Raw genomic sequence first — 27582 nt, 5'->3', positions numbered from 1 at the left:
TGTTTGTCAGCTCTATGAGACGTAGAGATTTGTCTCCCCCCTTCTTCTTCTCCTCCTCTTCTTTTTCTCGTCCAACTCATGTCTGATTCTCCTTTCCCTGCCCTCATCTCGTTTTTTTTGGGTCGCTTAATTTGTTTCTGTTAATCTCATTCTTTCTTTGTCCCCTTATTTTATCCTTTTCCTCTCTCTTTCTTCCGTACCAGCTGGACACTTTTACTGTCCAATGGAAAGATTAGATTATGGAACAGGAATAACTTTTGGACTGTGCATATACGAGAGAGTGAGTTCATTCTAGGCTGTACATGTGTTTTAAGCATAAGTGTGCCTCAATGTGTGTGTGTGTGTGTGTGTGTGTGTGTGTGTGTGTGTGTGTGTGTGTGTGTGTGTGTGTGTGTGTGTGTGTGTGTGTGTGTGTGTGTGTGTGTGGGGCTGCCACTCAGGGGCATATGGAGGAGAGGAAACAGGAAATGCCAGATGTGCATCAGCCTGACCTCTTAGTGGTTGGGGAGCAAAGACTTGGGGTACCTCCACTGATGTCATATGATCCGTCCACCATGAATGGTACGCCTGGTGAAAGGTCAAAGGTTGGGTTTGGATTTTCCTAAGACAAATATCATATTTTTCTTTCTTCTTTGTATGCTGCAGGAAGGGCCAAAGTGGTAGTAAATTACGCCAACTGCTGTGAGTGTGAGGATTTTAGCCCTAGTAATGTGGATTTAAGCTGACAAACAACTGGGCTTAAGAGTGTAAATGAAGGTCTACCACACGAACAATGGAAGCACCATAAGTGGAAAAGTGCATGCAAACAAAAGTCCTTCACATAAATGCTCATCACGTTCTCTGTGGAAAGTGTGACCTGCCACAGCCTGATTGAGTTCAGCTTGATGTCATTATTATATGCTTCTTCTTAACAGAGAATGATGAGATGGAAAAGTCCTGCTGCATGTGTAGCTCAATCAGATAGGAGCCACAGACATTGTAAGTGATCGCAGTGTACAGCAGATGCGTCTGCTGGCTGTGGTATGTTGGTTTTGGCAGCGGGAGTATATACATTCAATCTAGTTATTTCCAGTTATGTAACGACCATCGGAACTAAGAGAGGGAACAAACACAAAACCTCAGGATCCTGGAGAACCTAAAGAGCCTTTTGGCCTTGTTCCCCAACTCCTCCTCCTCCTCCTCCTCCTCCATATCCTTCATCCTCCGCATGTTATCCTCTGATTTTCTTGGTCAACCCCCGTCCTCCTCTCTCCCTTTCCTTATTTTTCTTTCACCCCTCACGTTCCTTCTCTTTTCCCCCTTGCTCTCCCATTCCTTATCTTCTCCCTGCTCCCCCCCTTCTATTTAGCTCTTATTATTTGGGCTCCCAAGTCAGCAATCTCTCCCCAGGATCCCCTGCTTTTACCCCCAAACCTCCCACACTTGGTCTGTTTATTCTATCATTCAGCCCCTCCTCTGGCTCATACTGCAACGCCCCCAGAGACACATTCCGCAAATGTAATTGATGAAACAGACAAAACTTCTCCTTTCCATCGTCCTGCACCCCCAGATCCCCTCGTTCACATTAATCTACTCACAACTCCTCCAAGCTGCTCTATCTCCTAACCCAAAGACCTCTAATGGAACCTACAGATCCCTTGATTTTATATTCCCTAACTCCTGGGTCATACTCTACCTCCTTGACTCCTAGACACTCGCCACATATTGTTTCTGGCTCTGATATATTCTCACCTTCTAGCTTCCAAGGAACTGAACTGTAGCTTCCAGCTCTAAAGCCTCTCCATTTCGCTTCAACTATTTTTCGAAAAGCTGAATAGCTGTTCTTGAATTGATGTTTTTTGGTGGCCACTAAAGCATTGGGACCTTGATAACACTTGAATAAACACTTGAGGCCCTGTTCTTCACTGAAGGTACATGTATTTGAAGCAAAAGGCTGGGATGGGATAAAAAGGAAATAAAACGACTTTGTAAAACTTGTCATTTGACCACATTGAAAACAATAGGCTGCTGTTCTGAACGTCCACATTCAGACAGACACAAACCATTCCAGATACATGACTACATCTATTGTATGTCACTAACTCACTATTGCAGACATGGAAAACACATTTGCTAGAGAATAATGTAGATTGATTAGTTCTCGAATGCATGTATAAAAAAACTGACGCTCTTTGGATCCAAAGACATATCATTTGAAAAAAAAGGATTGACGTTAAGGCACCACAAATGAAACAGAAGATAAAACCGGTCAAACGTTTTAAAGGCCGTGTGAAAAAACCGTGTCCCCTGGTTATCACTTATTAATCAGAGAGCCAAGTCTAACCTTTCTATTTTTTTTGGTCTCATGATGAAGTTCCATAGTTTTTCTCCAGAGTTTCTTCAGAGATTGTGGACATAAAACAGCTTAACCCATACAGTATGCTATGCCATTGTCAGACCATTAAGGAAATAAACACTTTTACAAGTAAAACATTTCTCTGTTTTGATCCTTACAGGAACACTTTATTTTCTTGACTTTGGCACTAAATAAAAAGGATTACTGCAGGCTAGAAGCTTCCTCACTGATGTCAAAGAAACTGTATTTCCTTGCTGTCTGGGGTCATTGAGACTTGCACCATTCAGGCCTATTGAACGGTTTGTGCTATATGAAATACAGCAGGACACGTCAGTGGTTCCTTTTCCCCAACCGCTGGTGTCTTATGTCATGGACACACACACACACACACACACACACACACACACACACACACACACACACACACACACACACGCACACACACACACACACACACACACACACACACACACACACACACACACACACACACACACACACACACACACACTGAAGCAATTAGCTGCGGCCTTGTGGTTAAATAATAGAGTGTAGGCATGCCTGGTGATTTCTGTGGAGTGGAGGAAAAAGACGATACTTTTATCCACTTCTCTTACAAGGTCCATATGTTTCATCTTTCAGCGCAGACATGAATGCCCTCCATCCACACCCAGACTGTCAACAAATCCTCACCACAAATATCTGAGCAGACTGGGGTCCCTGTCAAATGGGTGAATCCAGAAGGCTTAATTCCCTGCCAGTTCAAATCTCCAGAACAATCAGCTGAAAGAGTTTCGAGACGCTTGCAGCTTTTGAAGGTAGCTGCGACCTTTGTTTGCCTTCATTAACCTTTATTTACAGTAACCTTGAAGTAGCTTACTGACCATGCTTTTCATCCATGTCCTCATTCCTTCATGCTTACTTTCACTCATGTTCACACCTGGGATCTACCCAGCACAAACATAGTATCGTCGTCAACCAGCGGGCAGCTCCAGTGGAACAAATTCAGATTTTCAGATTGTCAACTGCCAACCAACTGGGCACCAAAAGGATTTGGAAAACGTGTGTCCAGAAGATGTAAGTTGTCCTAATTTACAAGCATTCCTGCATTGCATTCTTTAAAGTGGCATGGAAAATGGAAGAAATTAATATGTATGAACAGCCGCTACAAAAATGTCCACTTAGAAGTCATATGGCTAGTTTAAAACAGACATGGTTTTACAGTAATGGAAACTGTGGTGTCTAAAAGCATTGGATTTGCTGAGGAAAGACAGCAAAGGGTTTGGTGACACAAAAACATTTATCATCTGGACTGCAACTTGAGTTTGCTGCACATAAAGAATCACACATGTATAAACAACCCTAAGACAAACAGACACTCTCCCAGAAAATCTCCAGAAAACTGTTATAGGTTTTTAAAAAGTGCTGAGAGGCAGACAGAGAGATGGAGAGAGTATAATTCCTGACAGATTATTCCTTTACCAGATGATGGACTCAGCTTTTCCATATAAATGGCCATGCACGTACACACACACATTCACACATACACACACAGACATCTGACAATTCTTTGTAGGTTACTTCACGATGCAGTCTACGTCTATGCAGAGTGTGTGTGTGTGTGTGTGTGTGTGTGTGTGTGTGTGTATGTGTGTGTGTGTGTGTGTGTGTGTGTGTGTGTGTGTGTGTGTGTGTGTGTGTGTGTGTGTGTGTGTGTGTGTGTGTGTGTGTGTGTGTGTGTGTGTGTGTGTGTGTGTGGTAAATGCATTAACTGTGGGGAGAATAGATGACTTCACAAGAAAGGGACAGCACACAAAGGTCCAGACCAACAGAGACCGACAGACGTCGGATGTGTAGGGCCTTTGAGATAACCCACCACACGTCTGACTTCTCTCGGCTCCATTTCCTCCTACTCTCTTAGGTTTTCTCTGCTTAAAACTCCCAGTTTGACAGACCCCACATCCAAATTCCTCGGGCGACCTGACCCCAATTTTCACTGCGTGCCTCACAAAAAACTGTATATTCAGAGTGAAAGAGTAATCTGCCTGACTCAGCATCAGCAAAAGAAGGTTAATCATTCCCTGACCACAATGCTTAAGAATCTGCAGACCAGTTTTGTGCAGAGAAGGAGAATAACAGCCTGTTTTTATTTGCTCACTATTATTTCTGCTGTCTTCAATCCACATGGCTGCCAAATCGGAGGTGGTTCAATTTAATCTCAGTGTAATTCTCAGGGAAGAACAGGGGAAGGTAAAAAGGTAATAGTTGCTTCATGCAAAAACTGCTGTCAAGCTGGATCAAGAGCTGCAAAGTTCCCTAAATCCCTAAATCCTCTTCGGCCAGCAGCTGAAGACTTTGTTGTACAGAAAGATCCCAAGTTATGACTGAGTTAAGATGTATGAAAGTAAAGCAGTGATAGAAAAGTCAGCAGTCTTTCGTTGAACAAATAACAGAAATAGAGAGAGGGTAAGTCTGTGATCTTATTTGGTATAAGAAAAAAAGGGGGAATTGGTGCTGTGACACACCCACTTCTCAAACACAATCCATCTAGCTTATCATAAAGATAGACAAACAGCTCGCCTGGCTCTGTCCAAAGCAGGTCTTAAGGTAACAAAATCTTCCTGCCGGCACCTCTAAATCTCACTAATTATTCGACTCCTGGAGTTTCTGCTGGTTGCCAAGCATTTGCTCTTGGCCAAGACATAATACGGCATAATAACCCCTCATAAAACAACCACAATGTCGTTTTTACGCTTTAGTTTTTATATGGATGAGATACATGTTATTATAGTATTGAAAAGGCGCTGTTAAAAAAACTTCTTGATTTAAACTTCAGGAATGATCCAGGTCCCACCTTGTTCTTAGTCTTTATGCTAAGCTAAGCTAACCGGCTGTTGGCAGATATTGGTATTGCATGGTTTTCTAATCAAACTTTTGTCAAGAAAGCTGCTATTTACTAAAATGGCAAAAAGAAGAGGTTGATATGTTTTTTTATCAGGAGCAGAATCTCCCAAAAATGTCATGAAATAAAAATCATAAAATGTGTTTGTTTTTTCATATAAATAAGTGAAATGAATCTATGGAACTTGTGTAAAATCCAAAACAATATGAATAACAAAGTCTAGATCTGTATGCATCTATAGTCATCATTGTCTTCCCTGCTTTGGGTTGTAAACAACGTTGTAATAATTGGCCAATCAGTCTGTCTCATAAATCTTAATTGTCCAACACAACCTCTCACCTATCACTCTGAACCCACTCTCCTGCTACTCCACATACTGACTATCCTTGGGAACACTAACGTTTCCCCCTCCTCCCCCTTCAGCTTTCCCTCTCTGTTCTCTATTTTTCTCTTCTGTTAAAGTCTGTTGGCATTGCCTGTGTTGCTTCTGGCTTTAATATATTTTTCTCACAAGCCTGTCTTTCATAGCTTTATTTGTCCTAACAATGTGACTTTACATATCCGTCTCTCTCCACTTTGGTTCCCTTTGAGTGTTAGTTGGCCTCTGAGTCGATGTTTCTGTCTGTCTGCCTCTCTCTGTCTGCAGATGTGTCTGTCTCTCCTGATGTCTCCTTCACCGTCTCTCCACTCTAACTCGTTCACTTTCACAGTTCATCTGATTTTCTGTCTCTGCTGCACACACTTTCTCTCTCTCAGCCAGGCAGAGTTGTACCGGTGTTGTGTTTCAATACAGGAGGAAAGCTTTTCAACCATGCAGGAAATGTCTGACGTGCAAGAATCGTTCTCTTCTCATGCTCACACCCGCGCACGCACGCACGCACGCACGCACGCACGCACGCACGCACGCACGCACGCACGCACACACACACACACACACACACACACACATCAATGAACACACATTCTGTAATATAATATAAAAATACTTTTTATTTGGTTACTGAACACGAAATGAATTTCCAGTCCCCATTTTTTTCTTTTTAAGAGCAGGAGTATATTTAATTGAATTAAATCTAGCATGCAGACGCTGCAGGGGCAGACAGGCTGCAGACGGGAATGAGACCATAGAAAAAGGGTTCTGTCAGAGGGAATAAAAGCACCAGAAACAGCAGCAGCCCCATCAGATAGGAGAGGAGTATGGCTGATCTTTGGGGGTGTTGCAGGGCTGAGGTTAGGTCAGGCAGACCCTGACTGTTACAGAACGCATGGCACACAACTGGACCCACAACGTGACCTATCAAAAAACATTACAGATTTAATAAGCTCTGTACTGTATGGGTAATATCTTAACAAGTTAATGTGCATTCATCTCTCACCAGTTCTCATGAATATAAAGGCAGTGAAGGCACCAAACAAAGTTGTGTACAAGAACTGCGTCCCTGCAAAAGAATAGAACAAATAAGTCAAATTGATGACCTTGAATGTGAAATCAAAAGGATTGGATCTAATTGTATTTGAGAAAAGTACCACATTATAGTTTTAAACAGGTCTTCAAGTTATTATTTACTTTTTTACTTGAGTATTTCTATTTTTGTGCTACTAAATACTAACTTCTAAATCCCAGAGGCAAATATTTGACTTTTACTCAGTTTTGGAAGTAATTTTGATTCAGATAGATAATACCAAATATATTCAACAAATAATCTATCATACATTGGGTTGAGGTAAACGTTGATGTATCCCTTGGTAAAATGTAGCTCCCTTGTGGGCCTAGTAGAAAAAAGCTTCTTATTTACATATTAACACATAGATAATTGAGTCTATTTTTAATATTTATGATACTGAAATGGGCCATTCTGAAGAATAAATACTTTAACTGTTTAACTTTAAGATGGTAATACCTTTATACCTTTTATATCAGTAACATTTGGAAAAATTGACCTTTACTTGCAACACAGTGTATATAATTGTTTACCACTAAGCGTGTGTGCAAACAAAGTTACGGAGATGACTTCTTTGCATTAGTAGAATTCTCCCACTCCTGCAGTGGAGATATTTACAAAAAAGTGTGTTCAAAATGTTGACTGACTAACACATTTCAACATGTATTGACAGAACCTTCATATGAATTCATGTTCCTACATTATTACAACATAAATGAGAAGAGTGTTGTACATAAACTGACCTGACACCATGAGGATGATACTCATACTGTCCTTGTGGAGGCGCCGTTGCTCTATGATGTGATGGAAATGGGCTAAAATGTTTAGGGCAAAAACCGACAAAAAGGTTTAAATCTTTCCGAAGTACAAAATAATTTGGTCATATCTGTTATAATAATATCATTACAGACCTTATTTGTTTACACTACACATTAAGGTCATTTGTAAATATGAGTTGTTTACAATCAGAAAACATGGTTGTCTCACCAACTCCGAAGAAGAGTGGAGCGATGAAGATGGCAGCGGTGGGTCCAGTGCAGGGCACCAGCATGGGCAGCATGGCCCCTCTGAACACCAGCTCCTCCGTCACTGGAGCCACCAGCTGGTTCCTGAGCCACACTGCATCTCTCACACACCACCTCCAGGCCTGCACATCTGGGGGAATAAAGCCTCATGATGACTGACACAGCAAATGCAATGCAAGCACACACTCTCCAAACACGACAAAACATTTAGTAGACGCAAAGCATAACTCACCTAGGAGGGACTGCAGCTCCCCAGAGAAGCCTTTGGGGTTGTCCATCGCAGATTGTACCAGAGGCCCCAGATAAAATGCCTCATGTTAAAGATAAAATCACTTGTTTATTACAGCCAGTGGAAGTATATCAAAAAGACATGCACATGGGAATTTAATAGAGGTTGTAAAGCCATGCTGTTAAGATTTGGAAATGGAAATGTAATCTCTGAAATGTCAAAACCTACTTAGTGCAGCATAAATAAAATGCTTTAAGAGGAAAATAGATCCACAGACTAACTAAACAGAATACATTTTCAGACTTTAAAGCTTCAACAGGTTATGAAAAATATGGTAGAAAAAGTCGTTTTTTAAGGTGAATGTTCTTTCATGTACTTTTTTGCTTTTATTATAGTCTTTGTTTTTTAAAATGTCTCATTGCAATTGGTGCGTTATCCATGTCTTTGACACCTATATTGAAATCAACTGTGACAACGTTTTCCATGGTTGTATATAGATATAGTCTAAGTCTTAAACATCTAGCAAAGAAGAAGTAACATTGTGTACTTGAAGCTTTATTCATGGGTGGGACTCTCTGATGTACCATTGTTAGTATTAGCGGCAGGATGGCTGCGGGAACAAGACCCTCCAAACGGACTCCCATCAACTCCAACACGAACGCATCGACCTGGAGGAGCGCAAAGTGGTTTTATAAACATAGTTTTGACCCTCAAGTGGCTATAAATTTAAGCCAGTGTGAACCCAGGTTTAACCTCACAAAGCAACTTATGTATAGTGAATACGACCCCCGGAGTGAGGACACTTTCCTTCACCTGGACGCTCAGGGTTCACTTTGGGGAGTGTCCTTGAGAAAGACACGGAATCCTCTTAATTTTGACTGTCAACGACCTCTGACCTCCTACCTGAATGTGGCTCTACTGTGCTAGTGCTGTACTGTTTTAGTATAGATTGTACATAGTTAATACGTGTACAAACACTAATTTTCCTGTTTAGGTGCACCTAGCTAAAACGAATGCAGTCTAATACATCATTCCAGAAATCCTACATTAATGGAGGCTATGTTTGGTTTGTATGCAAACTGTTTTAGAGAGGCGTTAATTTAAGGGTTTCATTTTGGAGGATGTACTTTGTCATGCTGTTGAACAGTACTGATTTGTCTCAGGCCATCTTCATTGATATAAATGGGGTCGACAAAGTTGTTCAGTATAACTCCTTAGAGGTGTTTATTGCCTGCAGTGCTCAGTAATTTTCATTCGATAAAGGATCAATATGCTTGTTGAATGTATTGAGAATAATCAGTAAGCTTAAAGTTATGGGATGTGTGTTTTGTTGTAGGTTTAATGGGCATTAGTATTTCCTGTTGAAGAATGAAATGGAAATAAAGTACTCAACTCAAATTCCAATTGCTTTACATTTGTGGCACTAACCAGATCATATCATTGGCGGTTGGATTCTCAGATGTTTGTTAGGATATTGGTTATTGCATTGAGCTATGGCTGACTGAAGAATTAAAGAATCAAATGATGGGAACAGCATGTTTTGTTTATGTGTACTCACCCTGATATCAGCCCAGAGCATCCATGCTTTCACCACTGCAGGTGACAGCGCAGAGACCAGCAACACACTTGCAGAGCGACGCTTTATCACACTGGGATGATCCCTGCACACACATAGCAACAGTTTAAGAGTCAAGGGTAACAGTCTAGCCACAGCTCTGATGGTTAGTTGTATACCTGGGTAAGCTGCTTCTCCAGATGTACAAACTGCCAACGTACAGACAGGCGAGCAGGAGGCAGCTCAGCACACACACCCAACACCTCACATGGCTGTGCTCCACCTCCTCCTGGATTACAGGGCCACGTTCTGGTTCCAGCATGACCGAATAGAGGGTTTCCTATGATAGGTTCCTCAGGCAAACGACAGCTAACATCGGTTTGGTTTTGTCTGTCATTTTAGATTAGCAGATCCCTATGAAGTCCTGCGGAGTAAAGCTGATTAGCTCTAATACTCTCTGGGGAGGAGACATGAGACTCAGGTGTGCATGTAAACATAACGTCACAGGCTGAAATTGTAAATGTTCTCCAAACACGTGTAAGGTTTAAGGAGTGGACTAAAGAAGACCTGCTGTAAACAACATACTGCAGTATCTTAAATATACATCGGCCTATTCATGTCTTGTTTTGATAGTGTACAGCTTGCTTCAACAATATTTTTGTCCGCTAGGTAAGTTTATCAGAAGCTGGTAATTAACCTTTCATTTTGCATTAACCGTTCAATTGTCTTCGTTTTCTCCCCCTTACTTTGGTGTTCGCGGTCAAATTTGACCGGTCCTGTTTTAACTGCTAATACATTAACATAACAATGTTTTTTAAAACTTTTTATTTTTTATTATATTTTTTATTATATCATAACTTAGTACTTTTTTTTCAAACATATGTAACATTAAGCTGTCTATGGCTCTTTCCTTCTGCAACGATGCAACATTTCCCCTCTGTGGGATTAATAAAGGTATTCTGATTCTGATTAAGCATCACCAAATTTCATTTAACACCCTTTCAAACTGTAAATATTGTATCAGACTACTGGTGTGCATGAAAGACTGCAGTAAATATAAAAAGAATAGACACTGAACATGTATTGCGTGTGCCAGGTGTGATCCATGTGGGGGGATGGGCACATAAGGGGGGGGGAACACATTTTTTGTGTGTGTGTGTGTGTGTGTGTGTGTGTGTGTGTGTGTGTGTGTGTGTGTGTGTGTGTGTGTGTGTGTGTGTGTGTGTGTGTGTGTGTGTGTGTGTGTGTGTGATGAAGCTTCCTCCAATAACAGAGGCCTTGACTCACCATATCTCCAGGGTAATAATAATTACCAAGCATCATTATCCTAACTTTACTGAGGGTTTGGTGTTTTCCTGCCTTCTCAAGAAAGAGTGTGGGGGGTGTGGGGGTGTGTGGGGGTGTGTGTGTGTGTTATGGTTACTAATTCCTTTTCTTTATGGCGGTCATCTTTGACCAGGAACACCATGGGTGTTACAAAGTTGACTAAATCATCCAAAATTCAATGAAAGTGGTGATCAGCAATTTTACATGTTCAAATGTCTACTGTGAGGGATATCATAAAGCCTTAATGCAATCGAATGTAAAACAAAAAAGTTATGATTGATGAAAGTAGTAAATCGGTCAGATTTGACCCGAAGACAACAGGAGGGTTAAATAATTTTAAAAAGTGTTAAATTTGATGTATTTTAACTTAATGTTTTATTATCTACTGGTGGTAAGTTTTTCAGCAATCTACTGCAAAAACTGCCACCTTAAAACAGCTAGAAGTTGTTTTCTGGTAACTATTGTTACCATAAGCTTCATAAAAAAACACAAACAAAATTGAGTCCCTTATAAACAGGTTTCTGTTGTTTCCAAAATAAAAATAACTCAAAATCCAAAGACATAACCAACCAATATTTATGTTTCTTCAACACAATAATCAATATCATTCATCAAGTCTTCACCTCATAAATATAAACAGCAACATCAGGGGTACAGTGTGTGAAAGTCATATATTTGGGATAAAAAGCAGAGTCCCACTTTATCAGCACACTTCAAACAACATGCATATAGTAGTCAAAGTTCAAAGAGGTAAGGAAACAGGTTCATTTCTGTGGATTAAGCAGGCACGAACATCCCAACCATACACGTTATGGTTGATTTAAGGCATTCAGGGTCTGTGAGCACAAAAGGTTTGAGAACACTTTCAACATATAACATCAGAAAAACCAAACAATCAATATTGCAATAAGTGGAAATGTTTTTCTGGTTTATAAGAATGGATTGTTGGCGGGCGTCCTTAACAGGCACTGTACTCTCAATACTGTGAGATTGAGTCCAGCTCATGACTTGTCACATGGTATTTGTACATCTAATATCTGTTGACATGTTATATCCAAATATTCTTTACTTATAGAAATAGAAATGTAAGACGGATATCCGCAGAAACAACAGAAATGACCAGGCACATTTTGACAAGCTCTTGTTGTGATGAGGGGAATATGTTCTCCATTTAACAACAAATTGAATAGCCAGTGTTCAAAGAAAAAACACACACACCAATGAAAATACACACAAAAACATGTGCAATAGATATACAATAATCTGAGGCATCATTTAAATAAATACAAATATGTGAACAGAATTAAAATAATACTTAAGACAGACTGAAACTTCAACATGAATATATATTACATTTCAAGAAAATACATTCAAAGAAGGCACAGTATGCGCCCCGTATCTTGTCTGTCCTTATAATAGGTTTAAACAGTTCTCCGGGAAAATAAAGGCACTACAAAACAAACGAAATGTGGAGCTTTCAGAACTGCAGAGTCTCAGTAGTAAAAACTATTCTCACTGGAGGACACATTTGTCTTTGCTGTTGTATTTTTGCCTCCTTGCCTCCAGACCGCGCTCCAGACGCTCATCTTCCTCTAATGCCCTGCAAACACAGATACAAACACATATAACAATATAATGCATATGACATTCACTCTTAATGTCTGCACCCTGACCTGTGTCAATGAAGTGATTGTAAATAAGGAATGAAAAAAGTACAAATGCCTGAACCACAATGATCTTATGTTTTACACGTCAGCATTACAAGCATTAACCTGAAGGCTTTATTTGAAATACACAGTATAAAGAGGTATCTTTTCTTTAAAGAATTTGTTATCTGCTTGCGATTTCCTTTTTGACATTTCTATACAACTATCCGTCCACACACACTCACCCTCTCTCCTTGGCGTCGATGTCTCTGATGATCTCGTCCCGCTGGTTGACCAAAGACACGAGCTCCTGGAGGAGCAGCTGCTCCCTCTGCTGCTGAGAGGACGACTTCTGCCAGTCTGCGGGACACATGTACAATAAGGAAATGCAGCAGATTGGATAGCTAATTGGTGAACGGTGTTGGAATTTAACTAACGGCAGTTATTAACTTAAAGTGGACCTATCATGCTATATTTGAAAAATATATTGTAGGGCCATACCTATATAAAACATGTCTGTGAATTTTTTTTTTCAAAATACCAAACAGATCCCCCATTGTAGCCATGCCTCATTCTGCTCAAACCCCTCTTTTGCAGCCCTGTTAGAAAAACGCGGATTTTGGGTCCTTAGGTTAAAAAAAAAAAAAAAGAGGAGGCGGAGCTACTGCCTGATCAGAATTCTACCGGAGATAAAGTTAAATTTGGTTGTGATAAAACTACGTCAAGGATTATTTCTGAAACAGTATGGAGCTCAAATGCTTTTTCTCTTGCGGGTTTATCACAAGGTGAGTTCTTTTTTTATTTCCTGCTTTTTAAACACATGCTCTTCAGTACAGGTTAGCTCTGAGTGTTAGCGAGGCTTGCTAACGTAAACAAAGACGAGATTACGTCCAAAATACGTCAGGCACTGTTTCTGATAGCAACTTTCTGTGGGTCCGCCGACGTCACAGCGGATGGAATCTGTATCCGCTCGTTGTACACCCGTTTTTAAAAGACTTCGGTATGGAGGAAAGGAGAGAGGGTTTTATTTTCCGACGCTGCGTGAGTTCCCCAACGCACCGGGGACACATATTTATGTATAAAAGACATCACAAAGTGCATTTTGCATGATAGGTCCCCTTTAACTTGTCTATTAGTCACACATTTGTACTGTTTATAATGAGCTTTCAATCACCTGTACATCACTTTGAATGCACTCAAATGTATAAAATGTGATGATTTCTGTATTTTGTATTTTGTAATAAGCTCCACCTTCAATACCTTCACACAAGCATTGAGTAATGTCTAATTTGAACTGTGGTATCTCTGCTTTTACTCTTTCTGCCATCCCTGTGACTGACCTTCTATAGCCATCATGACCCGGAGTTCCCTGTTCAGCAGCTCAAACTTCCTCTCCAGATCCTGCTCCTCTTGTCTGGGGATACAGTATATAATCAGACAAATTAAAAGAAGTGTGTGTAATGCATGTGTGTGTACTGTTTGTGTATGAAAAAGCTCTTACAGAAGCTCCAGGTTGTCCTGTCTGCGTATCAGAGCGTTCTTCTTGTTCACCAGAGTGAACCACTCCTGGATCAGTCTCTCTTCTTCATCACGGTCGCTTCCTGTGTAAGCAGAGAAACAAGGGGCAGTTTGTATACAACGTAATGTGTTATTGCATAAAACCTAGATCAAGTACTCCCTACACTGGTGTGTCTGTGTGCCTTACCTGTTTCCATGAGGCTTCGCAGTCGTCTCTCCACCACAGCGGCTCTGCTGTCGATGTGTTTCTGCTCCGTTTCCAACGCTGCCAGCTCGCTCACCACATACTGACTGGTGTCCTGCAGACACTGACCACAAGCCCAATTTCACACACACACACACACACACAATCACACATGAACATACACATGACAAAGACATCCAGGAAGAGTGGAAAAAGAAAGAGGGAATCGTGGAAACAAGAAAAAAAGGTAGAAGAAAAAGGTCCAAAGATTAGAGAGCGACAAAAAAGATGAAATTTAAATAAACAACTTTTATACAAGTGAAAACACATATGCTTCTCTGTTTCTTGCAACCATCAGTCATGCTAATGATTTGATATGAGACAAAGACAAAGAAAAAAGAAAGTGGAACAGAGAAAAAGTGAGTGAGGAAAACATAACTGACCATTGTTTCCTCTTCTTGTTTGGGAGGCTGGGTCTCAGCTGTGCTCTGCATCCCTGCAGCAGAAAATAGGACGTTTAAATAATATTTAAAATGTCAGATTATTGTCACTGAAAGGCTGATGTTGCAGGTACCCACCTTTGTTATAAGTGAATCCAGTAGTTGTTTCTTCATCCTGAAAAACACATTTTTTAAATCCGGTTTTTAGAATATGATAATAGAGATTTAACATTTAACATAAAAGTTGGAAACAATAAAAAGATGGAAAAAACCTGAGAGTTACCTGAGTCTGTCCAAATCTGACTACTTTGGAACGTGGGGGTGGGACTGGTGAGATCGAATCGTCCCCTAAAACCAGATAAGAACTACTATCAGAAGTTGGGTTCTTAAAGCAGATTATTCAACAGAATTCCTGAAGACTTCATATATTACGATGAGACACATTTTGATTCAATGGATTTGATCAACCCGGTGCATGATGAGTATATGGCCGTGCCTTTTTCATTCTGAACAAAACAATCCAAATGTTTCTTAAATCTCAATCTCTACAAGTAGGGCAGCCATTTCATTCCAGCGTCTGTTGTTTCCAACACAGAGAAATGTTGTCGTTGTCGTAGTTTATAGAATATGATAAAACATTTTATTTTTACTCAAACACATACCTATAAATAGTAAAAACCAGAGAAACTATAATAAATAATTATGCAGTGGTCTCTTAACTGTTATAATTGTGGCATATGTTGTGTTTATGTAGGACGTGTTCAATCACATTGTACATCATATATTCTGTATCTTTGGGAACCTGGTGAGAATCTTAATTGAGGTGCTGTAAACTTGATTTAATGATTTGTTTTTCCTCCTCCTGGTCCTTTTAGTTCAAACTGTGCTACTTCACATTCCTAAGATCCCTGGAGACAAGCCAGAGTTTCTCCTTCCCCTTCTCTGTTTTTCTTTTATTTATTTTTCTTCACATCTCCATGTATTCCAGCATGACCTACTGTATGTAGAAGGAAATAACTCTGAGTATGTACAGCAGGGCTATTCAATTGGCGGCAAATCCGGCCCCGGGGTGATATTTACTGGCCCTTGGAGTACAATGTTAAAAAGTAATCGACTTTTCTTTTTTTTAAAAAGATTTTTGTTTGGGCCAGAGTGCCTTTATCCCAGAGAGGGTGTTACATTGAGAGATAGAGGGGAAGACATTGCCTGAAAACTTCAGCGGGCTCGGGTTTCGAACCCACCTACTAGATACTGTAGTGACAACTCCTGTCATTTATTGCATCTCTGCGTGAATGATTAGATCATTTCGCCTAAATTAAATAAATGAAAGGATGTTGATGGTTAAATTAGCTTCACATGTAAGCCTACTGAGTTCTGAACTTGCCATTTAGATCTATAAAGCCCTGATGCACAGGAACATCAAGTGAGAGGAGCATGAGATATTGCCATTTAGGATGGAGGCAGAGGAGAAATGTTGAAAAAAGCAGCTGAAGACACATCTTTTTAAATTGGCTTTTTATTAGCAAAATCCCTTTTTAATTGGCTCCTTTAATCTTCATTATTTTTAGATTGTTTTATTTATTCATTTATTGTATAGGTTTTTAATTATAGTATATATTTTATAATTGTATTAGTGACATCCTCTTTTAAATTGGTCTTTACATTTGTATTATTCTCTATTCATCTGGTCGTGTTATGTCTTCCTTTATCTTACCGAGAGGGATCATTGATTGTTTTGATTTTCTTTTTATTACCATACCGATTTTACCTCCTTTGTCCCTTGAACTGTTACATTATTTTGTTATGGTGCATGTGTGCAAAAAGGTTAGACCTGAAGGAAATATATTTTTCCCTGGTTTAATTTGTGATGTGTGCCGTGATGTCAAAGCACTTTGAGCTTTATTATTATTATTATTATTATTATTATTATTATTATTATTATTATTATTATTATTATTATAAAATGAATGGTTGAAGTATAAGAAAGTTGTTTAAAGGGGGGAAGATGTTGGTACCTTTACCCAGTCTTTTCGTCCTCGGTGGTGGGACCACCAAGCTGCTGCTGCCTCCCTCCTCGAGGCTCACTCCTTCGTTGAGTCGGGCCATGCAGAAAGCGGCCGCGTCCACATCCGTCGGGCCGGGGCCGGAGAGGGCGAGGCCGTAGCTGGACTGGCTGCTGTTGTGCTCGATCTGCAGCACGCTTAGCTCCTGGTTGGTGAAGTGTGATCGGATCTGGCTGAGGTAGGTCATGACGATGAGCCGGTCGGGGACGGACAACAGAACCATGTCGGACGGCTCCAGCAGGCGAGAGATGCCCAGAGCCTCAAAACCATCAAAGGCCTGATGTTGTCAGAAGAGAAAGACATCATCAACAAAGAAACAAAGAGAAATATCTCTTTGGTAGATTGTAACAACTTGTGAATGATGGAACCTAAGAAAAGGAAATTGATTAACAACATCTTTACCTTTTTGTTGTTGATCTTGATGTCATGAGGGTACAACTGGTCAAATTGTCTGATGAGGAAAGAAGTAGGTACAAATATAATGCAAATGTAAACACATTTCAATTGATTAAGGCCTAAAACTCAACGTATTTTCATCAAAACATGTCTACATTTCTTTCTTGGTTGAAACAACACTCCACAAAATAAAAAGGTTACTTGAATATAACTTACAATTTATAAAGTAGTTTATATTTGTTTTAGAAGTAGGTTGTTCTATTACAGTGTTTTCTAACTTATTCTCTATATTTGACATTGTGTATTCTATTCAATACTTCTATAGTTATGTACCTTTCTACTGTTGATACAGTATATATACGTATATATTGTTTATGCATATTATATTTTTTTAACCTCAGTATATCTTATCTTATTCTTAAATTCACAATTATATCATTTGGAAAAGGAAGGAGATATTGACAGTCGAACATGTCGAGGTAGGTACGGAGCTGTTTGTGTTAACATGCCCATCTTAGCTCTAAAGCTGAGAAACGTGTTATGTTTCTTGTATTTCGTACATTTTGTCAGGATGGAAGTGGTGGAGGATAGCACAGAAGGCCATTCCATTTCTCCAGGACGTGCTGAAGTTGGTGACCTTTATCCCGCGGTAACCTTTGGTGATGTCCTGACACCACTGCAGCAGAGATTGGGTGGAGGTCACCAGGCCCTGCAGCAGGAGGAGAGTTCATCAGAATCAGAAATCCTTTATTTGTCCCGCAACTTGGACATTTGCATTATAACAACAGCAGAAGTATAGTGCAGATAAAGTAAAGAAAATAGACTTACATATTCAAAAATTCAAAAAGAAATAAGTATGAACACGTTATTGATAATAAAAAACACAAGTAAAAAAAATAAGTAGCAGATAAATACTCCATGGTAAGAAAAAAAGAAAAACTTTCAATATATCTTTTTTTGAAAGTGACCATATCAAATTAAAGAGGTAGCTGGTACTGCTTACAGATTGTAATTTTTTTTAAAGAAAAATAAAGTGTGAATTGCATGAGGGTATATTGCAAAAAGTTGATATTTATTGGACATCAGGGGTATTGAAATATGTGTGTGTGGTGGTTTAACATTGGTTGTGGTGGTTATACAGTCTGATTGAAAAACATTTTGTTTTTGGTTGTGTGTGTGTGTGTTTCTCTGTGGTGTAAAAACAATCCATTTTGCGTATCTTTACCTCAGCTACATCGTCCTTCCCGTCAGCCTCCTCTCTGACCGGTGGAGAAGGCTGAGGGGGCTTAATGTCAGAGGTTTCTTCTTCTGCTAACGTAGGCAGTCGGGATGATGTCATCTCATGAGCAGGAGCAATGCGTGTGTCCAGATGTGATGATGTTTTCTTCTTTCCACCATCAGGGAGGTCAGCCTGTTGTCCTTTTCGCCTAAGATGAGATAGAAATAAATAATTTAAATGAGCAGGGAGACAGACTTTGGTTGGTGGAACAATGGGGATCGTCCAAGCAGCGATTTGTAGAGGTGAGTGAGAGACATGCAAGGTTACTGGCAGGACGGATGGTAGCAGTGACTTGATGTTAGACAGCATGACAGGGGACATATCCTTTAAGATAATAGGACATGCTCCCCTAGACACAGGTCTATGCTGTTAGGAAATGTCTTTATCACCTTTATAACAAAGCATAACACACTTGTGTATGTCATTGACTGTATTTAGATCTATGTGGTGCCTGGGCTTTAAATATTCAGTTGAACACATCAAACAGAGCAGCAGTTCTTGAAACTAAACATGCACTCAGGTGCCAACAAACACATATTACCAGATTAAAAAAAACACCTCCATACTCAAGATTGATCAAATGAAAATGTTAAAGAAAAATCCATAGCCAAAAGCACGACTCGATTTCCCTTTAGTGTAACTTTGAGGTAACATGAGGAACATTTGTGGTTGTGTGTGAAATGGCTCAAACACTCAATACATTTACTTGTAATATTCAGCAGCCTTAAGGAATCATTACTTTGGTTAATTTCTTAATATCTTCAACAGACTCAGCTGTTCCTTTTGTTTAGTTCTAATTAGCATGCTAACAGGCTAAAGTAGCATGGCAAACATGTGACACAACTTTATTCAAGCATTGTCATTTAGCATGTTAATATGTTAATGTTAGCATTCAGCTTGAATGTGGGACTAATAAAGGTATTCTGATTCTGATTCTGGAGGGCTGCTGTGTACAGCCTTATAGACCTGCTAGCTTAGCTCCAAGGCTAGCTATAGGCTTATTGTTATCTTACTTTCTTAATCCTGGGAATTTATCTTAAATTGTGTCAAATATGTAGGGAGTCAGTTTTCAAGTCAAGATCATTTTTGTCATTTTGTCAAAGTCTTAAATCCATCTCAAGTCTTCTAATCTGCATTCATGCACACATTTAAACACAGAGCTTCAGTGTTTTTCTTTTCTAGAGCAGCAGATCCTGACTTACACATCCTCCACGCCTTCTTGATTTGTTCCCAACTCAAGGGATTGTGGCTCTTCTTCCTCAGTTAGAGATATTTCCTTCATGGTATCACAGCCATGCCTCAAGTCACTACTGTGAGCAACAAGCTCTGATGTTTCAAAGTCAATCTCCCGGGGGTCTGGGATGAGGAGCTTCATAGTGCGAGGGCCAGGGACAGGGGATGTGTCACCTGTCATCAGATGGATCTTAGCCAATAACAGCCTCTCCTCCTCTTGAAGCTGTTGGTTTTTGGTGATATGGTCAGGGTCAGAAGTGTGTGTATGTGTGTGAGGCCATTCAAATTGTGCACTTGTTGAGGTGTCTTTGTCGGTGTTTGAACTGGGGTGGCTTATGTCTTTATCATCCTTCACTTTTTTAGCCATTTTTGTGTCATCATTTATTTTATTTATGTGTATTTCTGTGTTTGACTGTATGCTGGCACGGTTTATGCTAGGAGGATTTGGCAAAGGCACTGAAGACAATTGATCAAGTGCTTCCTCCTTACTGGCAGCTTGGCCAGTTTTTGTGATAACATCATGTTTCTGTTCTTTCATTGGCTGCAGCGTTTGTTTTCCAATACATTGTGGAGCAGGTTTGGCTTCAGTTTCCGGACTGATTTCTTTCTCCTGCTTAAACCCAGCTGGAGGTTGAGGTTGAGGATGGTCTGCCAGACTGATTTTGGAGAGTTCAGGTTTCTTTGGTTGACTGACGAGGGAGTTTTGGTTAAGGGTCTGTCCACTGGATGGGAGTGAGGACGGCGTCTGGGACAGGGGGCCTGGGCTGAAGACAGAGAAGGAGATTTCAGAGCTGAACCTAAAGGCTGAAGATTTTGAAAAAAAATCGGACGAGCAACAGATCCTTGTCATGCTCCATTCCCCTCTGGCGACAAACCACCTTTCATGTCACACAGCCAGAGCTCCATTTTGTTAATCTCACACAGGGTCAGAGGACATTCAAGCATTAAAGCCGTTTAGAAAAGACACAGTTAGTTGTCGCCATACTCTAAACCAGGGGTAAGCAACCTTTTTGATATGAAGTGCCATTTAAAAAAAAAATTGTTATCAGCGTGCCAACCATGGATGTATAATAACATAACGATCGAGAATTATCAACGGGGGGGGGGGGGGGGGGGTGAGGAGCTTGACGCTCGTCAACTATCAGCAGGGGGGCGGGGGAGCCTCGCAGTGTGTGGACCTGTCAGCGCAACTTACATGATGGCGAATTTAACAAGCAAATTTAAATAATTGGTTTAAACGGCATAATAATAAGGACAATCGTCCGTTCTGTGATTCTCCAGAACACACATGTTATGATATTAGGGTCATGCAGAGTGAGATGAGATCGCTGTCCCTTTGAGAGAGAGAGAGAGAGAGAGAGAGAGAGAGAGAGAGAGAGAGAGAGAGAGAGAGAGAGAGAGAGAGAGAGAGAGAGAGAGAGAGAGAGACACTTCATGGCTTCCTTCTGCATGTAACGGGGAGACGCGCTCTGGCGGCGGTCTCGTTCAGGATCCGAAAATACAATTAAAATATTTTTGCACACTTATTCCTAGTGTGCCACTGGTTACGGTGCCGAGTGCCAATGCTGGCACGCGTGCCAGGGGTTGCCGACCCCTGCTCTAAACCAATTTAGAGTAAGCTGCAGGTAGAACATTGTATTCCTTCAGGGAGGACATTTGTTTTTTACTTGGCTAATAATGGAAAAGTTGGATGCTTAAAAAAATATGTGACTCAACCAATTCCAAAGAACAATCCATAACAGAGGGTAAAGAGGGTTAGTAAGCAGACATTTGTGGCAAAACCACAATAACTTCCTGTTGTAAAACACCAGCAGTTTCTCTGTCTCTGTCTCTTTCATCTGACATTATATTTGCCCTGACATTTTTTTCCTTTCAAGTCATAACCGAGGCAACATGTGAAGAAGATATCCTAGTCACAAACAAGTTGGTAATTATGTTGTGTGGGGGGCACAAATAGTACATGACTCACATGCCAACACACAACTCTTTCTTGAGAAGGCAGGAAAACACCAAACCCTCAGTAAAGTTAGGATAATGATGCTTGGTAATTATTATTACCCTGGAGATATGGTGAGTCAAGGCCTCTGTTATTGGAGGAAGCTTCATCACACACACACACACACACACACACACACACACACACACGCACGCACGCACGCACGCACGCACGCACGCACGCACGCACGCACGCACGCACGCACTCACACACACACACACACCACACACGCACGCACGCACGCACGCACGCACGCACGCACGCACGCACGCACTCACACACACACACACACACACACACACACACACACACACACACACACACACACACACACACACAGGCACAGGCACAGTCCTCTGATCCACAGGAGGCAACAGGCTGCTTCCCCTAAACAGCCGTTAGCTATTTCCCGGTTACCTCCCTCCCTGTCTGGTCTCCCCCTTACTCACCCTGCTCTCCCTTCCATGTACATCTCAGCCATCCAGACAGAGCCAAGATCATCCTGTCCTCTCTCATACTCCACCTCATCTTCCTCCTCCTCCTCCTCCTCCTCCTCTCTCAACCACACTGGGATGGCACCAGACTTTAGTTTATCTTTTTTCACTGATCTCAGACCAGGATTATCCAGGGTTTTCTTAACAGCAATTACAGAGTCCTTCTGTTGGACTGATCTAGACTCCAGTGTGCTTGTTGTTTTGTCTGCAGGGACAGAATCAGCAGGTGTCTTGGGAACCAGTTTGACTTCAGTATTTGTTTTCACTTCTTTGGCATCCGACTTGCTTTCTGATTGCTCTTCGTCACATTGACGTTTCTCATCAATTGCAATATCATCCAACTCTACTTCTCTCAAAGGAGGCCAGTCATCTGATTGGCTGTCGGTGACTTCCTGCAGTGACGTAGAACCAGAGGTCATCTCTTTTTTCTGTTGTGGTTTCTCTCCTCTGCTATCCCTTTCTCTCTGCCTGACCTGATCCTCCTCATCCTTTCTCTTCCTTTCCTCATTTTCTTTCCTTCCTTCCTCAATGTGCTGCTTCCTTTCTCTCTCTGCCTTTTCCTTCTCCTCTCTTTGCTTTGTTGCTAGCTCTTCCTTCTCCTTCTCCAACCTCTGTCTCTCCTCCTCCTTTTCCCTCCTTTTCCTTTCTTTCTCCATCTCTTTTCTCTCTTTCTCCAACCTCAGTCTCTCCTCCTTTTCCTTATCCTCCCTTTGTTTTTTTGCTAGCACTTCCTTCTCCTTCTCCATCCTCTGTCTCTCCTCCATTTCCTTCTCATCCCTTTGCTTTTTCTCCAGCTCCTCCTTTTTCAGCTTCTTTCTTTCCTCCTCTTTTTCCGTCTCAATCCTTTCTTTTCTCTCATTCTCCAACCTCAGTCTCTCCTCATGTTGTTTCCTTTCTTCTTCAATCTGTTGCTTCCTTTCTCTCTCCTCCTTTTCCCTCATTATCCTTTCTTTCTCCATCTCCTTTCTCTCCTTTTCCAACCTCAGTCTCTCCTCCTCCTTTTCCCTCATAATCCTTTCTTTCTCCATCTCTTTTCTCTCATTCTCCAACCTCAGTCTCTCCTCCTCCTCCTTTTCCCTCATAATCCTTTCTTTCTCCATCTCTTTTCTCTCATTCTCCAACCTCAGTCTCTCCTCCTCCTCTTTTTCCCTCTCAATCCTTTCTTTTCTCTCCCTTTCCATCCTCTGTTCCTCCTCATGTTGTTTCCTTTCTTCCTCAATCCGTTGCTTCCTTTCTCTCTCCTCCTTTTCCCTCATAATCCTTTCTTTCTCCATCTCTTTTCTCTCATTCTCCAACCTCAGTCTCTCCTCCTCCTTTTCCCTCATAATCCTTTCTTTCTCCATCTCCTTTCTCTCATTCTCAAACCTCAGTCTCTCCTCCTCCTCCTTTTCCCTCATAATCCTTTCTTTCTCCATCTCTTTTCTCTCATTCTCCAACCTCAGTCTCTCCTCCTCCTTTTCCCTCATAATCCTTTCTTTCTCCATCTCTTTTCTCTCATTCTCCAACCTCAGTCTCTCCTCCTCCTCCTTTTCCCTCATAATCCTTTCTCTCTCCATCTCCTTTCTCTCCTTTTCCAACCTCTGTCTCTCCTCCTCCTTTTCCCTCTCAATCCTTTCTTTTCTCTCCCTTTCCAACCTCTGTTCCTCCTCATGCTGCTTCCTTTCTCTCTCCTCCTTTTCCTTCTCCTCCTTTAGCTTTTTCTCCAGCTCTTCCCTTTTCAGCTTATTTCTCTCCTCCTCTTTTTCCATCTCTTTTCTCTCCTTCTCTAGCCTCTGTCTCTCCTCCTTTACCTTCTCATCTCTTAGCTTTTTCTCCAGCTCTTCCTTCTCCCTTTTTAGCTTCTTTCTCTCCTCCTCCTTTTCCCTCATAATCCTTTCTTTCTCCATCTCTTTTCTCTCGTTCTCCAACCTCAGTCTCTCCTCCTCCTCCTTTTCCCTCATAATCCTTTCTTTCTCCATCTCTTTTCTCTCATTCTCCAACCTCAGTCTCTCCTCCTCCTTTTCCCTCATAATCCTTTCTTTCTCCATCTCTTTTCTCTCGTTCTCCAACCTCAGTCTCTCCTCCTCCTTTTCCCTTATAATCCTTTCTTTCTCCATCTCCTTTCTCTCATTCTCAAACCTCAGTCTCTCCTCATGTTGTTTCCTTTCTTCCTCAATCTGCTGCTTAATTTCTCTCTCTTCCTTTTCCCTTTTCAGCTTCTGTCTCTCCTCCTCCTTTTCCCTCTCGATCCTTTCTTCTCTCTCCTTTTCCAACTTCTGTTTTTCCTCATTTATTTTCTTTTCTTCCTCAATCTGTTGCTTCCTTTCTCTCTCCTCCTTTTCCTTCTCCTCCTTTAGCTTTTTCTCCAGCTCTTCCTTTTTCAGCTTCTTTCTCTCCTCCTCCTTTTCCCCCCTAATCCTTTCTTTCTCCATCTCTTTTCTCTCGTTCTCCAACCTCAGTCTCTCCTCCTCCTTTTCCCTCTCAATCCTTTCTTCTCTCTCCTTCTCAAACCTCAGTTTCTCCTCATGTTCTTTCCTTTCTTCCTCAATCTGTTGCTTCCTTTCTCTCTCCTCCTTTTCCTTCTCCTCCCTTTGCTTTTTTGCCAGCTCTTCCTTCTCCTTCTCCAACCTCTGTCTCTCCTCATGTTGCTTAATTTCTCTCTCTTCCTTTTCCCTTTTCATCTTCTGTCTCTCCTCCTCCTTTTCCTTCTCAATCCTTTCTTCTCTCTCCTTTTCCAACTTCTGTTTTTCCTCATTTATTTTCTTTTCTTCCTCAATCTGTTGCTTCCTTTCTCTCTCCTCCTTTTCCTTCTCCTCCTTTAGCTTTTTCTCCAGCTCTTCCTTTTTCAGCTTCTTTCTCTCCTCCTCCTTTTCCCCCCTAATCCTTTCTTTCTCCATCTCTTTTCTCTCGTTCTCCAACCTCAGTCTCTCCTCCTCCTTTTCCCTCTCAATTCTTTCTTTTCTCTCCCTCTCCATCCTCTGTTTCTCCTCATTTTGTTTCCTTTCTTCCTCAATCTGTTGCTTCCTTTCTCTCTCCTCCTTTTCCCTCATAATTCTTTCTTTCTCCATCTCTTCCTTCTCCTTCTCCTTCTCCAACCTCAGTCCCTCCTCATGTTGCTTCCTTTCTCTTTCCTCCTTTTCTTTCTCCTCCTTTAGCTTTTTCTTCAGCTCTTCCTTTTTCAGCTTCTTTCTCTCCTCCTCCTTTTCCCTCCTAATCCTTTCTTTCTCCATCTCTTTTCTCTCCTTCTCCAACCTCAGTCTCTCCTCATGTTGCTTCGTTTCTTCCTCAATCTGTTGCTTCCTTTCTCTCTCCTCCTTTTCTTTCTCCTCCTTTAGCTTTTCCTCAAGCTCTTCCTTTTCCTTTTCCAGCTTCTTTCTCTCCTCCTCCTTTCCCCTCCTAATCCTTTCTTTCTCCATCTCTTTCCTCTCGTTCTCCAACCTCTCTTTCTCTTTCCTCTCTGCCTCTTCTCTCTCCTTCTTCTCTCTTTCTTCATTTTTTATGTTGTCTATCCGTTCCTTCTCCGTTCTCTCCCTCTCCTGCTCCCTCTCTTTCTCCTGCTCACTAGCTGCCAGTCTCAGATTTTCCACCAGACTGAGTCCACGTGAGGTTTTCTGAGCTAATCCAGCCTGTTCACTAATCCTCTTGTTTTCTGTTGTGTCAGAGAAAGCCGTAGGTGGTGAAATGTCGACAAAAATGGGAATCAGTGGCTCATCATCTGGCATCTTCACATCTTCTCCATGTAGAGTTTGCTGATCTTCGTTATTTATAAGAAGGCGTGGTTGTTCTGCAGAGTGATGGGGATGACCTGTGTCCACAGGTCCAGATGTATGCAGGATGGAAGCCACTGTCTCATAGCTAAAGGGACAGGAAAAAACTCTGAGACACGGCTCACCCTCAAATGACCTCAGCAGTCTCTGAACAGTGTGACAGCATGCTTAATTAAGAAGTTTCCATTTTCTCAGACTTTGTTTTGGTGCTTGTCCAAAGCACAAAGAGGAAACATGTATTGTTGGTTGCACTGAGGACCACCCTACACTTTCAATGGTGCACAACTTAAGCCCACTGGCATTTCCATCCCCTCTAGCATGATAACAGAAGAAACGCTTTATGCATGCAGCTCAGAGAAAGGTAACACAGCGTACAATTGGAAACAAATCCAATGGTACAAGTAAAATGCAATGAATTGATATGGTACTTCCAACACATTCTCACTCCCAACTGCCGTCAGTTATGGGGAGAGTAGGGGCTCAGAAAGCTGAAATCTGTATTGTTTCATAGTTTTTTCCTTCTAATTTTGTATTGTTTTCTAAACCACACACTGTTATTTACTCAACAATAACACACAATTATCCTTGTTTTTATTTATTTGCTTGATTGTATAATGTCGGACTTTTGGAGTCCGTCAGGACCGAGGGTCGGAGCAGCTCATAGTAGTTGCTTAAGAGAATCTTACACCCGGATGTAAGTATTCTCTCCGCTTTGCTCAAGCCCCGTGATTAGTCCTCAAGCTCTGTGATTGGATGTTTTAGCCGCAATGCACGTTGGGATATGGTGTTTATGCAATGTGAAATCCGAAAACATTTTTTAAAAATAAAATAATACTTCCGACTGTGCTTGCTTTTCTCTTTGGAATTCATCACATAACGGCATTGTAATATACGGTTTGGCTGCATTAAATATTACACATCTGCCGTAGTTCTTTATTTATAGAGCCCTGATGAGAAGACTTCTGGACAAACAGGAAGAACTGCCCCCGAAACTGAATATGTAACGTGGATCATAAATATATCAGCAATTAAACAACATCTTCAATTTCTCTTCACAATATACGTCTCCTCGCAGTATCAATACTAATTCGGCCGACTTTTATATTTGATCCAATTGGTAGATAGGGTATATTTACACCATAAAGGTGCACAGCTGATAGAAAGGGACACCTAGTGGTTAAAGCACGTTATTAAGGTCTTCTTTTGAGTAAGAAAAAAGCTTTGGGGGTACCTACAGATAAATATTAAGCCTGACAAAGTACTAATACATTGCTTTCCTGCAATGTTAACTACTCTATGTTTAAGCACTTATTTTAACTGATATTATACATAATACTCTTATAAGATGTTTGTAGATAGTATAAGAAATGTGCAGATTATGACAGTTTAATGGTGGAGGTATACACACATATTGATAGATGTCTTGTAATGCACTGTTGAGGAACCTGCGACCCAAGTTTTTCATCTCCGACCTTGTCAGGTATTGAACAATCAATAAATAAAGAACACAGAATTATTAAATATAAAACACAGAATTTGTGTGATTATACTAAATGATTTACAAATAAACACCATTGCACTCATCCGAATCCAGTTTTGGACAGTCTGCCGTGGTTCCATCCCATTTCAAAGTATTGTTCGATGCTCGGCGTAACCCTCGGCGCACTGCAACTCAAACATCCAATCACAGAGCTTGAGGACTAATCACGGGGTTTGAGCAAAGCGGAGAGAATGCTTACTTCCGGGTGTAAAATTCTCTTAAGCAACTACTAT

At 41.0% G+C, this 27582-nt stretch overlaps 2 protein-coding genes across 20 annotated transcripts in view; both read right to left on the bottom strand.

Annotated features, from left to right (window-relative positions):
• Nucleotides 1-6310: 6310 nt before the first annotated feature.
• LOC307018464 (CAAX prenyl protease 2-like) lies at nt 6311-9810 on the bottom strand (the record flags this gene model as incomplete). The annotated part of the gene is made up of 8 exons (XM_079648698.1): nt 6311-6531; nt 6614-6676; nt 7423-7494; nt 7667-7834; nt 7937-8015; nt 8518-8601; nt 9492-9594; nt 9668-9810. The coding sequence occupies 8 exons, from the start codon at nt 9808-9810 to the stop codon at nt 6311-6313; spliced, it is 933 nt and encodes a 310-aa protein (XP_079504824.1).
• Nucleotides 9811-11372: 1562 nt separating this feature from the next.
• ehbp1l1b (EH domain binding protein 1-like 1b) overlaps nt 11373-27582 on the bottom strand; it is a 38267-nt gene continuing 22057 nt past the window's right edge. For 8 of the 19 annotated variants that reach the window (XM_079649312.1, XM_079649327.1, XM_079649311.1 and 5 more), the window contains 16 exons: nt 24044-25897; nt 23429-23971; nt 22019-23359; nt 19543-20337; nt 18287-18488; nt 17622-17770; nt 17068-17116; nt 16618-16942; nt 14886-14950; nt 14741-14777; nt 14606-14658; nt 14166-14286; nt 13962-14061; nt 13801-13874; nt 12706-12820; nt 11373-12414 (listed from right to left, as the gene is read on the bottom strand). In XM_079649312.1, the coding sequence (XP_079505438.1) occupies nt 12327-12414; nt 12706-12820; nt 13801-13874; nt 13962-14061; nt 14166-14286; nt 14606-14658; nt 14741-14777; nt 14886-14950; nt 16618-16942; nt 17068-17116; nt 17622-17770; nt 18287-18488; nt 19543-20337; nt 22019-23359; nt 23429-23971; nt 24044-25897 (5911 nt within the window). In that variant the 3' untranslated portion in view covers nt 11373-12326. Of the gene's footprint in view, nt 12415-12705; nt 12821-13800; nt 13875-13961; nt 14062-14165; nt 14287-14605; nt 14659-14740; nt 14778-14885; nt 14951-16617; nt 16943-17067; nt 17117-17621; nt 17771-18286; nt 18489-19542; nt 20338-22018; nt 23972-24043; nt 25898-27582 lie in introns of all 19 variants that reach the window. The other 11 variants (XM_079649324.1, XM_079649328.1, XM_079649322.1 and 8 more) reach the window with 11 other exon arrangements.

Source organism: Notothenia rossii (assembly GCF_949606895.1).
Source record: "Notothenia rossii genome assembly, chromosome: 9".
NCBI classification, from domain to species: domain Eukaryota; kingdom Metazoa; phylum Chordata; class Actinopteri; order Perciformes; family Nototheniidae; genus Notothenia; species Notothenia rossii.
The sequence above is the reverse complement of the archived record's forward strand: the minus strand, read 5'-3'. Positions and strand labels throughout refer to the sequence as shown.